At 50.6% G+C, this 19900-nt stretch overlaps 1 protein-coding gene across 1 annotated transcript; it reads left to right on the top strand.

Annotated features, from left to right (window-relative positions):
• Positions 1-172: 172 nt before the first annotated feature.
• On the top strand, positions 173-16962 carry TXLNA (taxilin alpha). Its single transcript, XM_064731349.1, has 11 exons — positions 173-381; positions 1389-1522; positions 4289-4585; positions 6099-6190; positions 7792-7962; positions 11467-11661; positions 12848-12967; positions 13099-13173; positions 13476-13568; positions 13746-13841; positions 15704-16962. The coding sequence occupies exons 2-11, from the start codon at positions 1414-1416 to the stop codon at positions 15986-15988; spliced, it is 1533 nt and encodes a 510-aa protein (XP_064587419.1). The 5' UTR covers positions 173-381; positions 1389-1413; the 3' UTR covers positions 15989-16962.
• The last annotated feature ends 2938 nt before the right edge of the window (positions 16963-19900 follow it).

Raw genomic sequence — 19900 nt, forward strand, 5'->3', positions numbered from 1 at the left:
AGAGCTGTAGTTCCTGTGGTGGACCCCGCGCTGAGCATGCCGGGAGCGGTAGTTCCTGTGCCCGCTCTCTCGCGGAGCATGCCGGGAGCTGTAGTCCCCTCAGCGCCTCCCGCCGCGCTTGCCGCGTCTCCCCGGTGTTTCCCGGCAGCCCCCGCGCGGCGGGCGCTGATTGGGCGGCGGCACGGGCGGGCGCACGCGCGGCCATTGGAGGCCCCGGGCCGAGCCGCTCCCTCAGCGCCGGTACCGCCGGAACCGCCACAACCGCCGCCACAGCGGCAGCGGCCGGGCACCGGCACCCAGCGCCCCGCCGATGCGCCGGGCCCCCATTGGCTGAGGAGCGAGGCGACACCTGCGTCAGACCCCCGGCGCTGACGTCACGGGGTGCGCGCGTGACGTCACGGCGGTGCGGGGAGGGGGCAGCGCGGGGCCGCTTTAACGGGGGGGGCGGAGGCGGAGGCTGCACCGGGGGCTGGGCCGCGCCCGGGGCTATAACGGGGCTGGGGGGGCGTTGGAACGGGGGCAGCGGGGCTGCCGGTGCCGAGCGAGCCATGGGCCGGGGGCTCCCGGGGCTGTGGGGCTGGGTCACCGCCGAACCCCGTTATCCTCCCCGTATCCCGGTTATTATCACCTCCGTACCCCGGTTATTATCGCCCCCGTGTCCCGGTTATCGCCCCCATATCCTGGTTATTATCACCCCTGTATCCCGGTTATTATCGGCCCCCGGTTCTGGCCCCGGAGCTGCCCCGGTGCAGCGGCAGCAGCGGAAAAGCAGCGCCCGGGGCGCGGGGCAGGTGCCGGTGAAGGCGAAGGGCGCTGCCCCGGGGCCGGGCTCTGCCGCCGCTGTGCCCGCGGGTTTGCCTTCCCGGAGCCCCGGTAACTCCCGGTATAACCGGGAATCTTCTTTCCCTCGGGACCAGCACCAGCAGCACCCCCTGCTCCTCATTCGGGGGATAAAGGGAAAGCTGAGAACATCCAAACCCCTCAGGGATGAGGATGAGGATGAGCTGGGATTTCAGCAAGAATTGAGCTCTGTGCTGTGCCAGCTCTGATTTGGCTAGTTGAAATCCAGATGGAAGGCTGAGAATTTCCATGGGAATCCTGTATTGTGGGTTGGAATTCCCAAGAAAATTCTGTGAATGTGGGTGGGAGATTCCACCAATGAAAATCCTGTTATCTGTGTGTTGGGAGATTCCACCAAGAAAATTCTGTTATCTGTGGGTTGGGAGATTCCACCAAGAAAATCCTGTTATCTGTGGGTTGGGAGATTCCACCAAGAATTATCCTGACACAAACTGGAAATCAAGGGATGCTTTCCTCAGCACTGAACTGCTCTTTTCCTCCTGAAATCCTGCAAATGTCCTCAAAACCTCTCCCTTGTGTCTCTGCAGAGCCTGAGAGGGTGCAAAGGCTGTGATGAAGAACCAGGGGGTGGAGGCCAAGGCAGCTCCACATCCTTCCAGAACCAGCAGCGGGATGGGGCTGGAAGAGGGAGACTCACCCGAGGCTGCAGCTCCCCCAGAAGGTGGGGAGAAAATCCTGGTTTTCCTGGGCAGAAAATTCTGGTTTTCCAGGCCAGAAAATCCTGGGTTTCCAGGGCAGAAAATCCTGGGTTTCCAGGGCAGAAAATCTTGCTTTTTCTAGGCCAGAAATTCCTGGTTTTCCTGGGCAGAAAATCCTGGGTTTCCAGGCAGAAAATCCTGGTTTTCCTGGGCAGAAAGTTGTGGTTCTCAAGGGCAGAAAATCCTGGGTTTCCAGGGCAGAGAATCCTGGTTTTCCAGGCCAGAAAATCCTGGGTTTCCAGGCCAGAAAATCCTGGGTTTCCTGGGCATAAAGTTGTGGTTTTTCAAGGCCAGAAAATCCTGGGTTTCCAGGCAAAAAAAAAAAGGTTTTCCTGGGCAGAAAATCCTGGGTTTCCAGGGCAGAGAATCCTGGGCTTCCAGGCAAGAAAATCCTAATTTTCCGCCAGAAATTCCTGGTTTCCAGCAAGTCCTGGGTTCTGGGAAAGTCTGTTTTTAGATGAAAATCCTGGGTTTCCTGGCAGAAATTCTGGTTCAGGCCAAAATCCTGGGTTTCCAGGGCAGAGAATCGGGCTTCCAGGCAAGAAATCTAATTTTCCAGGGCAGTCCCAGGTTTTCCAGGCAGAAATTCTGGTTTTCTGGGCAGAAAATTCCTGGTTTTCCAGGCCAGAAAATCCTGGGTTTCCTGGGCAGAAAATCCTGGGTTTCCAGGGCAGAAAATCCTGGGTTTCCAGGCAAGAAAATCCTAATTTTCCAGGGTTTCCAGGGCAGAGAATCTTGCTTTTTCTAGGCCAGAAATTCCTGGTTTTCCTGGGCAGAAAATCCTGGGTTTCTGGCAGAAGTGGTTCCGAGGCAGAGAATCCTGGGTTTCCGGGCAGAAAATCCTGATTTTCCTGAGCAGAAATTTGGTTTTCCAGGCAGAAAATGTCTGGTTTTCCAGGCCAGAAAATCCTGGGTTTCCAGGCCAGAAAATCCTGAGTTTCCAGGGCAGAGAATCGTTCCAGCAAAAAATCCTAAATTTTCAGGGCAGAAATCCTGGTTTCCTGGCAGAAATCCTGGTTTTCCTGGGGAAGAAAACTGTTTCCTGCAGAAATCGTGGTTTTCTGACTGAAGTTGTGGTATTCAAGGAGAAATCCTGGGTTTCCAGGGCAAAAATAATGGTTTTCCTGGCAGAAAATCCCTTAGGTTTCCAGGCCAGAAAATCCTGGTTTTCCAGGCCAGAAAATCCTGGTTTTCCTGAGCAGAAAATCCTGGGTTTCCAGGCAAGAAAATCCTAATTTTCCAGGGCAGAGAATCCAGGTTTTCCAGGGCAGAAAATCCTGGGTTTCCTGGGCAGAAAATCCTGGGTTTCCTGGCCATTAAATCCTGGTTTTCCACGACAGAAAATCCTGGTTTTCTAGGCTAGAAAATCCTGGTTTCTCAGAGAAGAAAATCCTGGGTTTCCAGGCCAGAAAATCCTGGTTTTCCTGAGCAGAAAATCCTGGACTTCCAGGCCAGAAAATCCTGGTTTTCTAGGCTAGAAAATCTGTTTTCGAGAGAAAATCCTGGTTTTCTGGTACAAATTTAGGTTCGGGCCAGAAAATCCTGGGTTTCTGCCTAATTGGTTCACGACAGAAATCCTGGTTTCTGGCTAAATCCTGGTTTTTCTAGGTACACTTAGTTTCTGCAAAATCCTGGTTTTCTAGGCTAGAAAATCTTGGTTTTCCAAGGCATAAAATCTCGTTTTTCCAGGGCAGAAAATCCTTGTTTTTTCCATATTTCTGTGTGTGTACATCCTGGAGGAGCTCTCCTCTGCCTGCTGCCAGGATGTTCTGCTTGCTCCATCCCTGTTTGCTCCCAGCTGTTCCTACCCAGGTTTCAAATCCATTCTCATGCTAAAATCCCAGCCCTGGAGCTTCTAATTCCTCTGGGAGGAAAAAGCTCACACACAACCTGCTTTCCTTAAAATAAAAAAGAGGAAAGAGGGGAGAATTCTCCTTCTTGACAGATGTCAGGGGCTTGGTCATGCTCTGCTGATCAAAGGAGAGGCTGGTGGGAATGGAACAAAGCAATTTATCCAGCCAGGAAAAAGCTCCCATTCCCTGCAGGGTGAGAGGAGGGGGAAAAAAATCCCAATTTATAGGAATGTGCACCCTTGATGGAGTGACAAAACTGTCTTTTGTCCCCTTAAAAAGGAAATGAGCTCAGAAATTTCTGTCTTTAATTACGTAAAAAGAAATCTCATAGGACTTGGGGGATTTCACCTCAAATTTAAGGATGGGCAATTGGACAGGAGGCAAAAATTGTCTGAGCAGTTTACTAGAAAAAGAAGAGAATAAATAAAGTAATTGCTTTTGTGAGGTGTTTTACCAGGAGCAAGAACCTTTTGCACCTGGCTGGGTTTTTCTCTGTGAAGAATTTTGTTATTTTACCTTTTATTAAACCTGGTTTTTCCCCTATTTCTGTATTCCTGGAGGAGTTCCCTTCTCCTGCCTGCTGCCAGGATGTTCTAGCTGCTCTTATCCAGGTTTCAAATCCATTCTCATGCTAAAAGCCCCAAAAAAATAATAATAAAGAGTAGAGAGGAGGGAATTCTGCCTTTTGACAGATGTCAGGGGCTTGATTTCCAACACTCCCACAGCAACCACCCTGCTGATTTTATAGATTTTACACCTCCTTGGGTGTGAAATAAACCTCCAAGAGCTGGCTAGAGGAGAATAAATCACTTAATAAATCAATTTTTTTGTGTGGTTTTTTTTTTTTTTTTAAATTTATTTTTTTCCCTTTCCCAGCTCCCCAGGAAGATCCCAAATCCTCTGGCGACGTCTCAGAAGAGCTGAGCAGGCAGCTGGAGGATATCCTGAGCACCTACTGTGTGGATGCCAGCCAGGAGAACCCAGGGGAGGATGGGGGGCACGGGGAGCCCCCCGAGGAGCCCGACAGGGGGCGCAGTGACTCCCCCAGGAACGGGGAGCAGGAGCCGGGGGGCCCCGAGATCAACGGGGAGAAGGAGAACTCCAAGGGCAGCGAGGAGGCCGGGGACAGGGACCACAGGAGAGCTCAGGAGAAGAAGAAAGCCAAAGGTTTAGGTGAGAGATTTTTTTTCAAATCCCCAGAGGTTACTGGAAAGGATTTTCAATTCCTCAAGGGTTTAGGATTCCCAGCTCCTCAGGGGTTTAGGTGAAGGATTCCCAGCTCCTCAGGGATTTAGGGATTTTCAACTCCCCGAGGGTTTTAGGATTTCCCAACTCCCCAAGAGTTTAGGATTTCCCAGCTCCTCAGGGATTTAGGGATTTTCAACTCTCCAAGGGTTTAGCATTCCCAGCTCCTCAGGGGTTTAGGGGAAGAATTCCCAGCTCCTCAGGGATTTAGGGATTTTCAACTCCCCAAGGGTTTAGGGATTTTCAACTCCCCGAGGGTTTAGGATTCCCAGCTCCTCAGGGGTTTAGGGGAAGAATTCCCAACTCCTCAGGGATTTAGGGATTTTCAACTCCCCAAGGGTTTAGGATTCCCAGCTCCTCAGGGGTTTAGGTGAAGGATTCCCAACTCTTCAGGGTTTAGGGGAAGGATTCCCAGCTCCACAAGGGTTTAGGATTCCCAGCTCCTCAGGGATTTAGGGATTTTCAACTCCCCAAGGGTTTAGGATTTCCCAGCTACTTGAGGGTTTAGGGATTTTCAACTCCTCAAGGGTTTAGGGATTTTCAACTCCCCAAGGGTTTAGGATTCTCAGCTCCTCAGGGATTTAGGGGAAGAATTCCCAACTCTTCAGGGATTTAGGGATTTTCAACTCCCAGGGGTTTAGGTGAGGGATTTCCTGTTCCTCAGGGTTTAGGTGAAGGATTCCCAACTCCTCAGGGATTTAGGGGAACAATTCCCAGCTCTTCAGGGTTTTGGGAAAGGATTTTCAACTCCCCAAGGGTTTAGCATTCCCAGCTCCTCAGGGATTTAGGGATTTTCAACTCCCCAAGGGTTTAGGATTCCCAGCTCCTCAGGGATTTAGGGGAAGAATTCCCAGCTCTTCAGGGTTTTGGGAAAGGATTTTCAACTCCCCAAGGGTTTAGGATTCCCAGCTCCTCAGGGGTTTAGGTGAGAGATTTCTTGCTCTCCAAGGGTTTAGGTGAGGGATTTCCTGTTCCTCAGGGGTTTAGGTGGAGGATTCCCAACTCCTCAGGGGTTTAGGGGAAGGATTCCCAGTTCCCAAGTGTTTAGGGGAAGAATTCCCAGCTCCAGCTGTTCCCGAGGATATCAGTGCATGGATAAATGGATTTTATCCATTTAAAATGGATAAAATTTGGGGATAAGTGGATTTTATCAACTGGGGAAAGTCAGAGCCTTGGATGTGTTTGGGAACATCCTCCTGTTCTGTTCTGCACCCACTGCAGGCTCTGCATTCCCTGGGTTTCTCTTCTGCTGGGCACAGCCCAGGGATGGTTTTCCCCTCCAAAATTTTCAACCAAAATCCAGCTGCTCCATGGCAGATCCTGGGGAGATCCTGGGAGCCTGCTCAGCCCCTCCTTTTCCACCTTTCCATTCCAGATCTCTGTGTAAAGCAATTTTTATCCCATTTATTGCATCATTCCCATTCCATGTCCCCTTTTCCAGGCAAGGAAATCACTTTGCTGATGCAGACCCTGAACACCCTGAGCACATCAGAGGAGAAACTGGCAGCTCTGTGCAAGAAATACGCTGAGCTGGTGAGTGCTGGGGCTGGGGGAGGCAGGAGGGACATTTTAGGGTCCCACTGGGGCTTTGTGGTGTCCTGGGGTCCCTGCAGGGCTGGATCCCTGCCCAGGAGAGCCTGGGTGGTGCTGGGTGAAGTCTGGTGGTGTTTGTGGAAGGAATTTTGGCAAATCTGGGTGTAAGAGCTCGGTTTCACCCACACAAAGCCTCCATCAAGGTGGAATTCCAAGCATGGATGGAGGTTTGGGGCTGCCTGTGCATGTCCAAAGTGCCCCATCTGTGGCTTTGCCCTGTGCTGAGGGAACCTGGAGCTCCTTCCAATTCCAGCAGGGTGGGAGCTGGGGAAGGAGAAAAGGAAAAGGAAATGCCCTTGGGCTGTGTGTCACTGCTGCTCTGCCCTGAGGTGTCACAAACCTGCTGGCCTTGGGGCACAGCCTGGTGGTGTCTCCTCAGGGGGGGAAATGGTGTCCCCTCAGATGTCCCCTCAGGAATAAAGATGGTGTCCCCTCAGCAGGGCACATGGTGTCCCCTCAGGAAGGAAGATGGTGTCTCCTCAGGGGGGTAAATGGTGTCCCCTCAGAAAGGAAGATGGTGTCCCCTCAGGTGTCCCCTCAGGAGAGTAAATGGTGTCCCCTCAGATGTCCCCTCAGAAAGGAAGATGGTGTCCCCTCAGCAGGGCACATGGTGTCCCCTCAGGAGGGGAGGATGGTGTCCCCTCAGGGGGGCAGATTTTGTCCCCTCAGGTGTCCTCTCAGGGGGTGGATGGTGTCCCTTCAGGAAGGAAGATGGTGTCCCCTCAGGGGGGAAAATGGTGTCCCCTCAGATGTCCCCTCAGGAATAAAGATGGTGTCCCCTAAGGGGTGGATGGTGTCCCCTCAGGAGGGGAAGATGGTGTCCCCTCAGAAAGGAAGATGGTGTCCCCTCAGGTGTCCCCTCAGGAGAGGAAATGGTGTCCCCTCAGATGTCCCCTCAGTAGGGCAGATGGTGTCCTCTAAGGGGTGGATGGTGTCCTCTCAGGTGTCCCCTCAGAAAAGAAGATGGTGTCCCCTCAGGGGGGTAAATGGTGTCCCCTCAGGGGGGTGGATGGTGTCCCCTCAGGTGTCCCCTCATGGGGGTTAATGGTGTCTCCTTGGGAGGGAAAATGGCGTCCCCTCAGGGGCAGATGGAGTCCCCTCAGGGGGGTGGATGGTGTCCCCTCAGTGGGGGCAGATGGTGTCCCCTCATGAGGGTAAATGGTGTCCCCTCAGGAGGGAAGATGGTGTCCTCTCAGGTGTCCCCTCAGGAGGGTAAATGGTGTCCCCCTGGGAGGGAAAATGGCGTCCCCTCAGGTGTCCCCTCAGGAGGGCTGATGGTGTCCCCTCAGGTGTCCTCTCATGAGGGTAAATGGTGTCCCCTCAGGGGGGGAATGTCACCCTCAGGAGGGTGGATGGCACCCTCAGGTGTCCCCTCAGGAGGGTGGATGGTATCCCCTCACAGGGCAGATGGTGTCCCCTCAGGAAGGAAGATGGTGTCCCCTCAGGAGGGAAGGTGGTGTCCCCTCAGCAGCACAGATGGTGTCCCCTGAGGGGGGACACCTGTGCCCTGCTGCCCCTCAGCCTGTGCTCCCCTGTGGCAGCTGGAGGAGCACAGGACCTCGCAGAAGCAGATGAGGATGCTGCAGAAGAAGCAGAGCCAGCTGGTGCAGGAGAAGGATCACCTGCAGAGCGAGCACAGCAAGGCCATCCTGGCGCGCAGCAAACTGGAGAGCCTGTGCCGGGAGCTGCAGCGGCACAACCGCACCCTCAAGGTGCTCCCAGGGGTGCCCCTGCTCTGGGGGTGGGCAGGGTTTGGGTTTGGGGTGGTTTTGGGGTGGTTTTGGGGTGGATCACCCGCAGAGTGAGGCCATCCTGGCGCGCAGCAAGCTGGAGAGCCTGTGCCGGGAGCTGCAGCGGCACAACCGCACCCTCAAGGTGCTCCATGATCCTTCCCCACCCCTGGAACCCTCTTCAGGAGCCACCTGGGCACCCTCACCCCTCTGGGGCAGGGCAGGGTTTGGGTTTGGGGTGGTTTTGGGGTGGTTTTGGGGTGGTTTTGGTGGAAATCCCTCCCAGCCTGTGCCGGGAGCTGCAGCGGCACAACCGCACCCTCAAGGTGCTCCCTGTCATTTGGGAAGTTTTCCTGAGGGATATAAGGAATGGGAGGCTGAATGCATTGGGAACATTTAGGGAAGTTTTCCTCATGGATGTAAGAACATCATTTTGGGAAGTTTTCCTGATGGAAATAAGGAATAATGGGAGACTGAATGGGTTAGGAACATTTAGGGAAGTTTTCCTCATGGATGTAAGGACATCATTTTGGGAAGTTTTTCTTACAGAAATAAGGAAAAATGGGAGGGTGAATTCATTAAGAACATAATTTTGGGAAGTTTTCCTGATGGTTATAAGGAATGGGAGGCTGAATGCATTGGGAACATTTAGGGAAGTTTTCCTCATGGATGTATGAACATCATTTTGGAAGTTTTTCTTATAGCTATAAGGAGGCTGAATGGGTTGGGAATAGAATTTTGGGAAGCTTTCTTATGGAAATAAGGAATAATGGGAGGCTGAATGGGTTAGGAACATTTAGGGAAGTTTTTCTGATGGATGTAAGAACATAATTGTGGGAAGTTTTCCTGGTGGCTATAAGGAATCATGGGAAGCTGAATTAGTTGGGAACATCATTTTGGGAAGTTTTCACAATGGATATAAAGACATCATTTTGGGATGGATATAAGGAATAATGGGAGTCTGGATAGGTTGGGAACATCATTTTGGGAAGATTTCCTGATGGATGTATGAACATCATTTTGAGAAGTTTTTCTTATAGATATAAGGAATAATGGGAGGCTGGATGGGGTGGGAACATAGCTTTGGGAAGTTTTTCTTTTGGAAATAAGGAATAATGAGAGGCTGGATTGGTTGGCAACATAATTTTGGGGAGTTTTTCTTATGGAAATAAGGAAAAATGGGAGGCTGAATGGGTTAGGAACATTTAGGGAAGTTTTTCTGATGGATGTAAAAACATAATTGCGGGAAGTTTTCCTGGTGGCTATAAGGAATCATGGGAAGCTGAATTAGTTGGGAACATCATTTTGGGAAGTTTTCCTGATAGATATAAGGACATCATTTTGGGAAGTTTTCACAGTGGATATAAAGACATAATTTTGGGATGGATATAAGGAATAATGGGAGTCTGGATAGGTTGGGAACATCATTTTGGGAAGATTTCCTGATGGATGTATGAACATCATTTTGGGAAATTTTTCTTATAGGTATAAGAAATAATGGGAGGCTGGATGGGGTGGGAACATAATTTTGGGATGATTTCCTAATGGATGTAAGGACATCATTTTGGAAAGTTTTCCTGATGGAAATAAGGAATAATGGGAGACTGAATGGGTTAGGAACATTTAGGGAAGTTTTCCTCATGGATGTAAGGACATCATTTGGGGAAGTTTTTCTTACAGCTATAAGGAGGCTGAATGGGTTGGGAATAGAATTTTGGGAAGCTTTCTTATGGAAATAAGGAATAATGGGAGGCTGAATGGGTTAGGAACATTTAGGGAAGTTTTCCTGATGGATGTAAGAACATCATTTTGGGAAGTTTTTCTTATGGAAATAAGGAATAATGGGAGACTGAATGGGTTAGGAACATTTAGGGAAGTTTTCCTCATGGATGTATGGACATAATTTTAGGAAGTTTTTCTTATGGAAATAAGGAATAATGGGAGGCTAAATTCATTTGGAACATCATTTGGTGAAGTTTTCCTGAGGGATATAAGGAATGGGAGGCTGAATGCATTGGGAACATTTAGGGAAGTTTTCCTCATGGATGTATGAACATCATTTTGGAAGTTTTTCTTATAGCTATAAGGAGGCTGAATGGGTTGGGAATATAATTTTGGGAAGTTTTCCTCATGGAAATAAGGAATAACAGGAGGCTGAATGCGTTAGGAACATTTAGGGAAGTTTTTCTGATGGATGTAAGAACATAATTGTGGGAAGTTTTCCTGGTGGCTATAAGGAATCATGGGAAGCTGAATTAGTTGGGAACATAATTTTGGGAAGTTTTCCTGATAGATACAAGGACATCATTTTGGGATGGATATAAGGAATAATGGGAGTCTGGATAGGTTGGGAACATCATTTTGGGAAGATTTCCTAATGGATGTAAGGACATCATTTTGGGAAGTTTTCCTGATGGAAATAAGGAATAATGGGAGACTGAATGGGTTAAGAACATTTAGGGAAGTTTTCCTCATGGATGTATGAACATCATTTTGGGAAGTTTTTCTTATAGATATAAGGAGGCTGAATGGGTTGGGAATATAATTTTGGGAAGTTTTCCTCATGGAAACAAGGAATAACAGGAGGCTGAATGGGTTAGAAACATTTAGGGAAGTTTTTCTGATGGATGTAAGAACATCATTGTGGGAAGTTTTCCTGGTGGCTATAAGGAATCATGGGAAGCTGAATTAGTTGGGAACATCATTTTGGGAAGTTTTCCTGATAGATACAAGGGCATCATTTTGGGAAGTTTTCACAATGGATATAAAGACATAATTTTGGGATGGATATAAGGAATAATGGGAGTCTGGATAGGTTGGGAACATCATTTTGGGAAGATTTCCTGATGGATGTATGAACATCATTTTGGGAAATTTTTCTTATAGGTATAAGAAATAATGGGAGGCTGGATGGGGTGGGAACATAATTTTGGGATGATTTCCTAATGGATGTAAGGACATCATTTTGGGAAGTTTTCCTGATGGAAATAAGGAATAATGGGAGACTGAATGGGTTAGGAACATTTAGGGAAGTTTTCCTCATGGATGTATGGACATCATTTGGGGAAGTTTTCCTGATGGATGTAAGAACATCATTTTGGGAAGTTTTCCTGATGGAAATAAGGAATAATGGGAGGCTGAATGCATTGGGAACATTTAGGGAAGTTTTCCTCATGGATGTTTAAGAACATAATTTTGGGAAGTTTTCCTGGTGGCTATAAGGAATCATGGGAAGCTGAATTAGTTGGGAACACCATTTTGGGGAGTTTTCCTGATAGATATAAGGACATCATGGGAAGCTGAATTAGTTGGGAACATCATTTTGGGGAGTTTTCCTGATAGATACAAGGACATCATTTTGGGAAGTTTTCACAGTGGATATAAAGACATAATTTTGGGATGGATATAAGGAATAATGGGAGGCCGGATGGGTCGGAAACACGATTTTGGGAAGCTCCTCCCTTACCTGTGCCACCCGTGCCGCAGGAGGAGGGCGTGCAGCGAGCCAGGGAGGAGGAGGAGAAGAGGAAGGAGGTGACCTCTCACTTCCAGGTGACCCTGAACGACATCCAGCTGCAGATGGAGCAGCACAACGAGCGCAACTCGAAGCTGCGCCAGGAGAACATGGAGCTGGCCGAGAGGCTCAAGAAGCTCATCGAGCAGTACGAGCTCAGGGAGGAGGTGGGTCAGCTTCTCCCACACCTCTGCTGGCCACAGGGGCTCTGGGATACACAAAACTTGTTTTTCTTAGCTTGGGCAGTCAGCAGAGTCAGGGTTTTTTGGTGTTTATTGCTTATTATTTCTTATTTTTAACGTTATTTCTCTGCCTTGCCCTAGGGCTGTCTGGCAGGGTTGAGGCACGCTGATTGCCTCACTGCTTGTCTTTATACTAAAAACTACATCTTACTTAAACATGTAGTTTAAATACACTACAATATTTAAAATTACTTCCCAATACCTATTTCCTATGTTAGACAGTGAATTTCTACTCTAAACCAATCCCAAAGTGCCACCATCACAGCAGGAGATGGAGGCCAAGAAGAAGAAGGAGAAAGGCTGCCCAGATTTCTCCATCTTGCCCCCTGAACCCCCATTCTAAAAACACCAAAAACTCTATTTTTCACCCTGTGATAAATTCACTATCATTCTACTTAAACTCTCTTGACTTGTAATTCTTCATATAAAGGTGGGAATTGTTTTTTCCAAGGGGTCTGGGGCTCTGTGCCAATGTCTCTGAACCCCCTGGGCAGGGGTTGGAGCCCTTTGGGGCAGCCAGAGGAATTTCCTGCCTTCTGACACTTTTGTTTTCAAGGTTACTTGTTATTTTTTGTTTATAACATTCTTTTTCTGACTTGCCCTAGTCTGTTTGCAGGTCAGGTTGAGGCACACTGGTGTTATCTTTTTACACTAAAAACTGTCTACAATATTTAAAATTACTTCCCAATACCTATTTTGTATGTTAGACAGTGAATTTCTATTCTAAACCAATCCAAAAGTGCCACCATCACAGCAGAAGATGGAGGCCAAGAAGAAGAAGGAGAAAGAAGAACCTAAGTGTGTCCAGTCTATCTTGCTTCTTGAACTTTCATTCTAAAAACTTCAAAAATCTATTTTCCACTCTGTGATAAACTATTATTCTACTTAAATATTATTCTACTTAATCTCTCTTTACTTGTAATTCTTCACATAAAAGTGGGAATTTGTTTTTTCTAAAATGAAAGGGCATTGTTTTTTCTGAGGGCTAAAATCAAAGGCACGGGTGGTTTTCACTGTGAGCCCTTTAGGGCAGGCAGAGGAGTTTGCTGGTCAGCCCTGGGAGCTTTTCCTGCCGCTCTGGCTGTGCCCTGAGCTCTGCTGTCCCCTGCAGCACATTGACAAGGTGTTCAAGCACAAGGAGCTGCAGCAGCAGCTGGTGGATGCCAAACTGCAGCAGGCCCAGGAGATGCTGAAGGAGGCAGAGGAGAGGCACCAGCAGGAGAAGGATTTTGTAAGTGATCGAGGCAATTTTGGGGTCTCAGTGTGGGTCCCTGGGTGTTATCCTGGAGCTCTGCTGAGCTCCTTGTGCCTCTCCTGAGCCAGGAGAGCATCCCCAGATAATTCTTTGTTCCTTTTTGCCAGCTGCTGAAGGAAGCTGTGGAGTCCCAGAGGATGTGTGAGCTGATGAAGCAGCAGGAGACCCACCTCAAGCAGCAGGTGAGTTCCCTGCTCAGCTTGTTTGGTTTGAGGATTTCCCTCCCTCCCTCCCTGAACAACCCAAAGTTGTTTAATCTGGAAAACAGGAGCAGGATCCCTGAGCTGAGCTTTCATTCAGGGGCTGTTTCCCAGTGCTGGAGCAGTCATGGGAGCAGCCAGGAGTTGTTTGTGGAGCTCCCTGCTCTCAGGATGTTTCCTGGGACAGAATTTGCCTTTGGCAGAGCAGCTCCTGCACTGTTTGTGCCAGGGCTGGGCTCTGCCCTCCCCAGCCCTGCTGCCATCAGCTCCCTGTCTCTCCACAGCTGGCTCTGTACACTGAGAAGTTTGAGGAGTTCCAGAACACCCTTTCCAAAAGCAGTGAAGTGTTCACAACGTTCAAACAGGAGATGGAGAAGGTGGGTGATGTTTTTCTCCCCCAGCTCCAAATTTCAGTTCATTTTAAGTCTACACCCAAAATTTAGGGTGACACATGAGGACCTGTGGGATGTCACTGCACTGCTCTCCCTGGGGTTGGTTTATTTTGATCCCTGCGGGGTTTAGGACATTTTATGACTCGATTTGTGATTCTGTAGATGACCAAGAAAATCAAGAAGCTGGAGAAGGAGACCACCATGTACCGCTCCCGCTGGGAGAGCAGCAACAAGGCCCTGCTGGAGATGGCAGAGGAGGTGAGGGGAGGCTGGGGGGCAAAGGGAGGAGGAGGAGGAGGAGGAGGAAGCTCCTCGGTGCTTTGGGTGCTGAGGGTTTGCTTGGTTTGCCCAGAATCAGTCATGGAATGGTTTGGGTTGAAAGAGACCTTAAAGTTCATCCAGCCAAGTTCATAACCTTGAAGTTATTCCAGGTCCTGCCATGGTCAGGGACACCTTAAATTATCCCAGGTTTCTCCTGGGAGAAGTGTCCTGGGATAAGCCTGGCCTTGGATGCTTCCAGGGATGGAGCAGCCTCAGCTTCTCTGGGCACCCTGTGCCAGAGCTCCTTCACCTTCACAGGGAGGAATTCCACCCCAATATCCCACCTAGCCCTGCCCTCCCTGCATTTCAAACCCATCCCTATCCCCTCCTATCCCTTTGGGGTTCCAGCTCTCCCTCTGTGCCTCTCCCTGCAGAAAACCCTGTGGGACAAACAAGGAGCTGGAGCACCCTGTGCCACCTCACAGGGAGGAATTCCACCCCAATATCCCACCTAACCCCACCCTCCCTGCATTTCAAACCTGTCCCTGTTCTCTCCTATCCCCCTGGGGTTCCAGTCTTCCCTCTGTGCTCTCTCCCTGTGGACAAACAAGGAGCTGGAGCACCCTGTGCCACCTCACAGGGAGGAATTCCATCCCAATATCCCACCTAGCCCTGCCCTCCCTGCATTTCAAACCTGTCCCTGTTTTCTCTGTCCCTTGGGGTTTCCCAGTCTCCCTCTTGCCTCTCCCTGCGGGACAAGGAGTGGAGCAACCTGTGCCACCTCACAGGGAGGAATTCCATCCCAATATCCCACCTAACCCTGCCCTCCCTGCATTTCAAACCTGTTCCTGTTCTCTCCTATCCTCTGCCATGGACAGGGACACCTTCAGTTATCCCAGGTTTCTCCAAGCCTGGCCTTGGACACTTCCAGGGATCCACAGCTTCTCTGGGCACCCTGTGCAAGGGCCTTAGACCCTCACAGGGAGGAATTCCACCCCAATATCCCACCTAATGCCACCCTCCCTGCATTTCAAACCTGTCCCTGTTTTCTCCTCTATCCCTCTGGGGTTCCAGCTCTCTCCCTGTGGGACAAGGAGTTGGGAGCACCCTGTGCCACCTCACAGGGAGGAATTCCACCCCAATATCCCACCTAACCCTGCCCTCCCTGCATTTCAAACCCATTCCTATCCCTCTGGGGTTCCAGCTCTCCCTCTGTGCCTCTCTCATTCAGAAAACCCTGTGGGACAAACATGGAGCTGGAGCACCCTGTGCAAGGGCCTTGAGGAATTCCACCCCAATATCCCACTAACCCACCCTCCGTGCTTCAACCTGTCCTGTTTCTCCTGTCCCCCTGGGGTTCCACCCTCTCTGTGCCATCCCTGCAGAAAACCCGGGACAACAGGAGCTGAGCACCTGTCACTCAGGAGGAATTCCATCCCAATATCCCACCTAACCCTGCCCTCCCTGCATTTCAAACCTGTCCCTGTTCTCCTCTATCCCTCTGGGGTTCCAGCTCTCTCTCCTTTAGAAAACCCTGTGGGACAAACAAGGAACTGGAGCACCCTGTGCAAGGGCCTTAGACCCTCACAGGGAGGAATTCCACCCCAATATCCCACCTAACCCTGCCCTCCCTGCATTTCAAACCTGTCCCTGTTCTCTCCTGTCCCCCTGGGGTTCCAGCTCTCCCTCTGTGCCTCTCTCCCTGTGGGACAAGGAGCTGGAGCACCCTGTGCCACCTCACAGGGAGGAATTCCATCCCAATATCCCACCTAGCCCCACCCTCCCTGCATTTCAAACCCATCCCTATCCCCTCCTATCCCTTTGGGGTTCCAGCTCTCCCTCTGTGCCTCTCCCTGCAGAAAACCCTGCGGGACAAGGAGCTGGAGGGGCTGCAGGTGAAGATCCAGCGCCTGGAGAAGCTGTGCCGCGCGCTGCAGACGGAGCGCAACGACCTCAACAAGAAGGTGCAGGACCTGTGTGCCCACACAGAGCTGCTGGAGCCCCTGAAGGAGGCACCACGGGACAGCTCTGAGGCTGCTGCAGATCCCCCGAGCCCAGGAAAGGCCCCACGGAGCCCGGATCCCACGGGAAGCCTGGCAGAACTGAGCACGGGGCAGAGCGGGACTGAGCAGGGCACTGACTGAGCCCCAGCTGGGTGAGGGAGGGGGGACCTGGGAGCTGCTTTAGATTCCACTCTCCCTGTCCTGGGCCAGCTGGGAAAAGGACAGGACACAGCCCTCCTGGGGATGGGAGATTGCCTAGTTTAGGTTTTTGGAGGGATTTTTTTTAAAAGATTTTATATATATATATACATATATATATATAAGATATATAAAAATGTGCAGGGCAACAATTTATATCTATGGAAAGAAGCAGAAGGGCCCAGCTCCCTGCCTGTGTGAATATTGAAAATCTGGAGGCTCAGCTGATTGTCCCTCTCACTAAAGGACCTGGGGACAGGCACAGGGACAAGGGACACGCCACCACCACCACAAGGACTCCACTCTGGAGTGACAGCAGAGCTGGGAGAATTCCAGAACATTCCCAGCACTGGATTCTCCCTCTTCCCCCTGCCAGGCAGGAGGAGCTCCTGGTCTGGCCCTGCTCGTGTGTGAGCTGAGGGCACCAGAGGCCGTTCCCTGCTCTCCATGGGCTCTGTGCCTGCACTGGGGACCAGGAGAAGCAGCAAAAGGGGGTGTCTGGTCCCTCCCTTGGGATTTTTTTTGCTCTTGCCAGGCCCTGCCAATCTCAAAACCGCCTTATAATTCACAGTTGCCTCTTTGCTGAACGCACACGTGCACAAAGTGTATTAAACAGTTATCCCAAAGGTCTCATTTTCCCAAGTGTTGGCATCGTTGTGCACAGGGACTGGGGAGGTGCCCCCCAGCCCTGGAGGCATCCACGGAGCTGGGACTGCAGGAGGATCCAACCTCAGAGCTGTGTGAGCTCCATGAGCTGTGTGAGCCCCTGGAGCTGCTGCAGGAGGATCCAACCTCAGAGCTCTGTGAGCTCCATGAGCTGTGTGAGCTCCATGAGCTGTGTGAGCCCCTGGAGCTGCTGCAGGAGGATCCAACCTCAGAGCTCTGTGAGCCCCTGGAGCTGCTGCAGGAGGATCCAACCTCAGAGCTCTGTGAGCTCCATGAGCTGCTGCAGGAGGATCCAACCTCAGAGCTCTGTGAGCTCCATGAGCTGCTGCAGGAGGATCCAACCTCAGAGCTCTGTGAGCTCCATGAGCTGTGTGAGCTCCTGGAGCTGCTGCAGGAGGATCCAACCTCAGAGCTCTGTGAGCTCCATGAGCTGTGTGAGCTCCTCAAGCTGCTGCTCCATCCAGGATCAGCTCCTGGGGCCGCTTCTGCTGTCCCAGCCCCATTTTCCCTTTCCCTCCCTGCTTGAAGAGCATCTCCCCAGTGCTGCCTCACCCCACGGGGCCTGCATGTGCTGGGAGGGAGTTTAGGGACAGCTGTGGCACCTGCTGGCACCGGGTTTTGGGATTTTCCTTGGTTTGTCAGGACTTTGGAAGATCAGGCTCGCTTGGAACCTCGCTGCAGCTTCAGTTTGTGACAGACTTCACTCCCAGCATTGCCTTCCTGGTGCTGGGAGCTGATCCCCACCCTGGATGTATCCAGTGGATCCTTTTGGGATTCTCTTCTGGCACCACAGCTGCTCTCACATCTCCCCTCCATGAAGGACCTGCCTCCACATCTCCTTTTTTCCTCCAGATCTGAGGAGGGCAGCATGGACAGAGCCCTGCTGGACATGCCCTGGGACAGTCCCTGGAGCTGTGGTGGCTTTGTCCTCCAGCCCTGCTGGTTCCTCTGGGATGATCCATGAATGTAACCCAGCCAGGCTGAGCAGGGCTGCTGCTGACATGTGGACTGCAGAAAAAGCAAAACCCCTTAGAAACTCACCAAACCCCCTTTTTTTTTTTCTGTCTTTTCCCTGTTAAGGTACAGAAACCTCCTGTGTGTATCCTGTATCCAATAGAAACACTCCCAACCTCGCTGCTGCCTCCGGTGTGTCTGTTCTTTACCAGGGGTGGAGATTTTGGGCTGTGGGGTGGCTCTGTGGGACACTGTCTGATTTTTGGCTGTTTGGATGGTTTGGAAAGGCCTGGGGTGGCTTTGGGTCAGCCCGCGTTTCAAAAGACGAGAAGAGGTTTCAGTTCTTTTTTCGGTCTCGGTGTTTATTAATTGTTTATTTAAAAGATTTTCTTTTGGCTTGACAGAGGTCTGCTCAGCAGCCAGCCATGAGCACACTCTTCCGCCCTCTGGGCGGTCACTTATCTTTATATTCAAAGTTACGTATACAATATTTATTATTTTTTTCTAATACTTTTTACTCTTATTAACTGGTGCACTTTTAGTAATAACTAATCTCAAAGTGCCACTATCACTACAGAAGATGGAGGAGAAGAAGAAGAAGGACAGGACACGCCCTAATTCTTCTATATTACTTCTCTAAACTCTATTGTATTCTGTAAATTGTACAGAAATTTTAAACTTTGTGGTTTACTCTCTAACTAACTAATCTCTTCACTATTCACTCTGGTGAAACTCTCTTATCTTCATACAGTTGTCGTCTCTCGTGTAGGATCAAAGTCTAGCTACTAGACACTTCTGGCAACATTCTAGGACTTTCAAGCTCTTCAAGGGTGGTCTCGGTAACTCGGCACCTCAGTTCTGAGGTGCTGAGATCTCACAGGACACAACAACTCTGTGTCCTGTCACAGTTGGGACCAGAGTGTCACCATTCAATTTCCAAAAGCTGTAACCCTCACAGAAGGGTGCAAGCACCTGCCCTGGTTGTTCTGTACCCAAATTTTTGTACCGCTCACGTTCATGCAGGGCAACCTGTGTGCCCTCTGTGCCCTTTGGGCAGCACAGCTGGGCACTCTGTGCCTCACCTGCTGCTCACAGTGGGGCTCATTGGGGAGCAGCTCCACTGCCAAACCCCACAAACTGGGAACCCCAAACCCCACAAACTGTGTACTACACACAGCCCCCAATCCCAAACCCCACAAACTGAACCTACACACAGCCCCCAACCTCACAAACTGTGTACCCCAAACCTCACAAACTGTGAACCTAACACAGCCCCAATCCCAATCCCTCATAAACTAAACCTACACACAGCCCCAAACCTCACAAACTGTACACCCCATTCCAAATCCCCACAAACTGTGTTCCTACACACAGCCCCAATCCTAATCCCCACAAACTGTGTACCCCAAACCCCACAAACTGTGTTCCTACACACAGCCCCAAACCTCACAAACTGTACCCCAATCCCAAACCCCACACAAACTGTGTTCCTACAAACAGCCCCAATCCTAAACCCTACAAACTGTGTACCTGCACAAAGCCCCAATCCCCACAAACTCTGTTCCTACACACAGACCCAAAGCCCACAAAGTGTACCCCAATCCCAAACCCCACACAATCTGTGTTCCTACACAGCCCCCAATCTCAATCCCCACAAACTGTGTACCCCAAACCCCACAAACTGTGTTCCTGCACACAGCCCCCATCCCCACAAACTGTACCTACATACAACCCTATTCCTAAACCCCACAAACTGTGTACCCCAATCCCAAACCCCACAAACTGTGTACCCCAAACCCCACAAACTGTGTACCCCACTACCAATCCCCATAAACTCTATACCTGCACACATCTCCACTCCCAAACCCCAAAAACTGTACCCCAAACCCCACAAACTGTGTACCTACACAGAGCCCAATTCTCAAACCCCACAAACTCTGTTCCTACACACAGCCCCTGTCCCAAACCCCACAAACTCTGTTCCTACACACAGCCCCTGTCCCAAACCCCACAAACTCTGTTCCTACACACAGCCCCTGTCCCAAACCCCACAAACTGCCCCTGCCGTGTCCCAGAGCTCTGCTCTCCTTTCCTCGGCAATGAGCTGGGGGAGGCAGGAGGGATTGCAGACTTTTCCTGCCGTGTGGATGGGATGTCCCCGCTCAGGTGTCCCCAGTGTCACCCGGCGTGTCCCTCCCGGGGACGCTGCAGCCACCAGGAGCCACCAGCCCCGAG

The sequence above is a fragment of the Zonotrichia leucophrys genome, chromosome 23 (assembly GCF_028769735.1).
Source record: "Zonotrichia leucophrys gambelii isolate GWCS_2022_RI chromosome 23, RI_Zleu_2.0, whole genome shotgun sequence".
In the NCBI taxonomy this organism is placed as follows: domain Eukaryota; kingdom Metazoa; phylum Chordata; class Aves; order Passeriformes; family Passerellidae; genus Zonotrichia; species Zonotrichia leucophrys.

Bases quoted from the DNA above. Each gene is read 5' to 3' on its own strand.
- TXLNA (XM_064731349.1), top strand. From the start codon at position 1,414: ATGAAGAACCAGGGGGTGGAGGCCAAGGCAGCTCCACATCCTTCCAGA. The intron at 13,174-13,475 runs GTGAGTTCCCTG...GTCTCTCCACAG, and splicing joins AGACCCACCTCAAGCAGCAG to CTGGCTCTGTACACTGAGAA. The intron at 13,842-15,703 runs GTGAGGGGAGGC...CTCTCCCTGCAG, and splicing joins TGCTGGAGATGGCAGAGGAG to AAAACCCTGCGGGACAAGGA.